Source organism: Sceloporus occidentalis, unplaced genomic scaffold, assembly GCF_023333645.1.
Source record: "Sceloporus occidentalis isolate IW3139 unplaced genomic scaffold, rSceOcc1.0.p SCAF_137, whole genome shotgun sequence".
In the NCBI taxonomy this organism is placed as follows: domain Eukaryota; kingdom Metazoa; phylum Chordata; class Lepidosauria; order Squamata; family Phrynosomatidae; genus Sceloporus; species Sceloporus occidentalis.
Genome location: NW_028317117.1, coordinates 757094 through 761990, shown reverse-complemented (window position 1 = coordinate 761990; position 4897 = coordinate 757094). Strand labels below are relative to the sequence as shown.

The 4897-nt window shown below is 45.6% G+C and overlaps 1 protein-coding gene across 1 annotated transcript; it reads left to right on the top strand.

The window, feature by feature from the left end:
- The first annotated feature begins 722 nt into the window (after nt 1–722).
- Nucleotides 723–1016, top strand: KCNE3 (potassium voltage-gated channel subfamily E regulatory subunit 3). Its single transcript, XM_089499515.1, has one exon. The coding sequence runs from the start codon at nt 723–725 to the stop codon at nt 1014–1016; it is 294 nt and encodes a 97-aa protein (XP_089355641.1).
- The last annotated feature ends 3881 nt before the right edge of the window (nt 1017–4897 follow it).

Below are 4897 nucleotides of genomic sequence, written 5' to 3'. Positions count from 1 at the left end.
AGAGAAATAGAAGTTTTTCACGTTTTGCCGTGAAATACACTTAAAGTGGGCTTTTATTATATATATATATATATATATATATATATATACTCATTTTAAGCAGTAAACAGCATTATCTATGTTTATTTAATGTATAAAATGGTAAAATATAGGATATGCCCCAAAAATATGTGATTTGCTTTAAAGTTTTACAAAATGTGGAAACCAGCAGAGGGAGACATATTACCTGCAGAACAGAGTGGAGTGGAAAAAACTGGAGTTTCTTTGGGGGAAAAAAGTATTTTTATTGTTTTAAGAGTTGGGGTGATCTTAAATGATCATATTTTGATAAATCAATGACTTCAAGTTATTTAAAAATTGCAGAAAATTTCCCAGCAATGGCGAGAAATATAGAATTTTCCTGCAGATCGGCCCCATTCGGCCCCCGTCTAGTCTGTCCGTTTCTCCCACTGAAAAGACTCAAACCTTAATCAGTCGTTGGTCTCGTCTTAGATTCAGGAGCCGCATGCCTATCCCATGCATGTTTAAATCCCCTTGTTGTATTAACCTGTACCACTTCTGCTGGTAGCCTGTTCCACTTATCTACCACCCTCCTAGTAAAGTAAGAATTTTAACCTATTAAATTCCACAGTTAGTAGATCTCCTGCAAGTATTTTGTATAACTATTAACACACTTTATCTCGCTTCGCAGGTCTCGCCCTGGCCATATAACCCCCAACGTCATGGCGTCTCCGACCCCCATGGAACGACTCCTAGAAAACCTTCACAGCGTCTTACAGGCGCTAAACAAGACCTTGAACGGACAACCCTGCCAGTCCGACGCGCAACTCAACAAGACCAGCACCAGGCTCGCCGAGAAGGACGACAACTCCTACATATTCATCCTGTTTGTCATGTTCCTGTTCGCGGTGACTGTCGGAAGTTTGATACTCGGGTATACGCGGTCCAAGAAAGTGGATAAAAGGAGCGACCCCTATCACGTTTATATAAAGAACAACCGGGTATCTGTCATCTGAGACACAGCGCCGGGCAGAGACGTTTGTGAACTGTTGGCCAGCGATGGTCTTACTCCTCATGGACGCTCCTGACCTCCTGGGATGCACCGGTGCTGATACTCGCTGTAGCAACAAAGACACGCAAACTTTGCCCCCTCCCCCCCCGGTTCTTGTATATCTAGGGCCATGACTAGAGCGCAGAGCGTCACACGAGGCTCTTCCCTGCCTGTCGGCTGACCGAGGATCATGGCTGATGCAGGGTTGGCGTTTCTCGGATGAGCGAGCGTTATAGGAAATGTCGTCCATATAGACGAATTATCGGTGTTATTTAGAACTTCTATGTGAAATGTCAAGGTAAAAGTGGCGCGGCTGGCAGGAAATTTTCATTGGTCGCTATGGGGATTGCATCACTTTTACAGCTGTAATCAGAGTCATTGCGGAGTTTGTTAAGTCACAATGATTTAGTATTAATTATCCATAATAAAGCAACAGACCGCATGCTGGGAACAAGGCAAACCCAATGGATCTCAGAACAGCGCGGATGTCTGAAATCGGTACTGACTTCATATTTGGACCCCAACTCCCTTTGCTCGTCTTTCCTCCCCTGATGCCCCTCTTTTCTAGGAGATCAGAATGTTTGTTAAAAGCCCCGATAATGTGTATAGAAAGTTTTATAAAGTTACATTTTGTATATATTCTTTGAAATGTTGTGCCCGTCTTTGGCATTTTCAGATGTTAGGAGGAGTCCTTGTGTATATGGGATTTTATTGCAGAGCGAATAAACTTACGGCGATACGATAACACATCACCCTGTCCATGTCTGGTAACAGAATACAAGAGGAGGCATTAACATTAAACCCAGGGGAGGGCTGGCTGCCTACGGCCTGGGGGCCAAGTCTAGTCAAGTGGCCCATTGCGCCACCGAATCAGCCCACCATCCATGCACATATTTTCCTGATTTTCTAACACATATTAATGTAGTGTGATGGGATTTGGAGTACGTCAGTACACTAAAAAAAAGTCATCATACACGGGACGCCTGAAGCCACAATTTAACACAACTAATCCTTTTTAATAAAATATGCAGATTGAAATAGATTAAATAACACAAAACCTTTTCTGCTCACTGATTACTGGGCCTAGAAAATGTTGTCCTATTGACTATAGTTCAATTTGTTCCAAGTGCCAGGAAAGAGATGATCAAATACACACCAGGACAGGCTCTTCCACACCGACACCCAAACACACACACCAGGACAGGCTCTGCCACACCGACACTCAAACACACACACCAGGACAGGCTCTGCCACACCGACACCCAAACACACACACCAGGACAGGCTCTGCCACACCGACACTCAAACACACACCCCAGGACAGGCTCTGCCACACCGACACCCAAACACACACACCGGGACAGGCTCTGCCACACCAGCAGCCAAACACGCGACTCCGCTGGTTTCCTGCTTGTCCTGGGTAGAACAAGAGACGCTGCTCGCATAGCGAGCGACACACAGGTAAGTGGCAGGGCCTCTGTGGAAGTGAATTGCCCCCCTGCCCCCTGGCCCAGCCCGCCCCTGATTAAACCCATATGAATGCTGAGAATTCTGCACTCATAGAGGTAATAACTAGAAATGAAGAGGCTATCAAGGTGTCCCGAAAGCACTAGAATGAAAACTGAACTAAGACGATGTAAAACGTGCCGTAAAATAAACATCTTTGTACTTTCAGGAACAGTTTTTATTTTTAGGCTCGCCAACGAATTCTCGATCAGAGCCTGAAACTCACGCTAACCCCATCCCTGCGCGGCTTCATCAGCCGAGGGTCCCGACACTCGAGATTTAATCTTTAGAATCCCCACTGCACTCATAATACGGTCTCTTAAGATCTCGTGATCGAGAGGGATCCGTCCCAAAGCCCGTCCTGAGTTTCTGAGACAAAAAAGAGAACATCCTCTAAAAATGTTTATTTATGGTTTCAGTGAAATAAAAGATTAGTTGTTAGTTTTTGTCATTAGTTAAGTAATTATAAAAATTGTTATTTTTAAAGTCTGTAAACTCTCAGTATATACAATGTATACAAAATAAGCGCACAATCTAAAAAAGCATAAAAGGCATAAAACATTCAGATTCCCGGGTTGCTGATAGGTGTCCAGAGAAGGCTTTATTATTATTTATCGTTTTATATAGCGCCGTCATATTCCGTAGCGCGGGAAAGGCAGATAGGCCGGGGGGGGCATTCCAGAGGATGGGGCAGCCATTGAGAAGTCCTGTAAGCGCGCATGAGAGCTAGAAATCAGAGCAGAGGACATGGGGTGAAAGTCCATTCAATGAACGGGAAACCACATTAATATTGGCCGATAACAGAAGTCATTATTCAAGAAAATTAATACATTTCAGAGAGTCCCGAAACTAAGGAAGTATCTGGGAAACTACTCGGACTTCTAATCAGAGGCTGACTAGGCCTGGGGCGGAGATCAACCAGCCCATTGGGCAGTGCCGTTACAGGGAATGTGATCACCCAATAGGAGAGACCAGCATAGCTGAAACTCTCTGGGTTTCGCCTGGAGACTTAGGGTGAAGTGCGAAACTTCGGGTTGAGGGAGCGGCGTTGCCGCACGCCCCATTCCCCCCTCACATCTACTCCAACAGCGATGTCAGCGGGACCGCACACGGATCGCCACGGGACCACCCACAACGTCAACGCGACCGTTCAGTGACCTCAGAGGGACTGCCCACCAACGTCAGCTGGAAAGCCCGCCAACATCAGCGTGACCTCCTACCCGCATCCCGTAAGGGGGGGGCTCTCAAGGTATGGCGGCCCGGACAGCCAAAGTCCCTGTAAGGTGAATACTCAATATGCCGGTTAAAAGGGAGGTCACTGATCTGTGCCCTCCGTAGTTTCCTTCCGTGCCGCAGGATCCTCGTTGGTTCGGAGGGGGCCACAGGCGGTGCTGCCCTGTGTCAGGCCCAGGGTCGCGCCGAAGGTAAATAAAAACGCCACTGACTGCAGCATATTCTTTAAGTTCATCAACAGAAAACGACTTAATTCCAACAGAGGATGGTCAGTATCCCATAGGGAACACAAATAATTGGGGATACATACAGAAATAAATGTCACCAGTGGTCACACGTCATCATCCAACGACCTTCTGTTTTCATCCAGTTCCAGTTGGGACAGGTTCTGTAAAAACTGGGTTTTTTTTAAAAGAATTAAAAGTGAAGGCAGGCCAAATATATGATCCGGCAGGTGGTCGTACACTGAAGGACCGGATCTGCCGCAGAAGCAAACCGTGAAGTCTGTGATGCCATCGGCCGCCGGCCAGATGGTCACTTTGGGCCTAGTTATAATTCATTTAAAGGGACAGCACATGTACAAAATAGTTTATAAAACAGTAAAAAAACTAAAATATTCAGATAGAAGATTATGGGCTTCCCTTTTTGTATATTGTTTTTTTTCTTGCATATTTGCAGCTTCTGACGAGCCCCCCCTCCTGCCACACAGGAAGCTCATTAATGGTGTCAGGAGAGGGCTTTAAAGTGCTTAAGAGTCTCTTTTGGGTTAAAGGGTAGTGCCCACGGATTCGGATCCTTGGTAAGCAATATACTTTGATGTAATGGCGGGCGAAGCGATATATGACCATATAGTGTGACGGAATCCCCAATATTTATGGGCATGCACTGAATTCCTGCGTTCTTTTGTGTTCTTACTAACCAGTGTTTGTTTCTGCGAAGCCGGGAGGTGTTTTAACGGGGTCTTCAAATCTTTGGGGAAAATTACATGGGAAAAGCGATTCCAAATTTAACCCTCAGATGACCCATGGACGTAGTGTCCATCTACATCTATGTGAATGCGAAGCTAAACGATGGTTCGGGTAACGCAATTAATTGTTGTTTATAAAG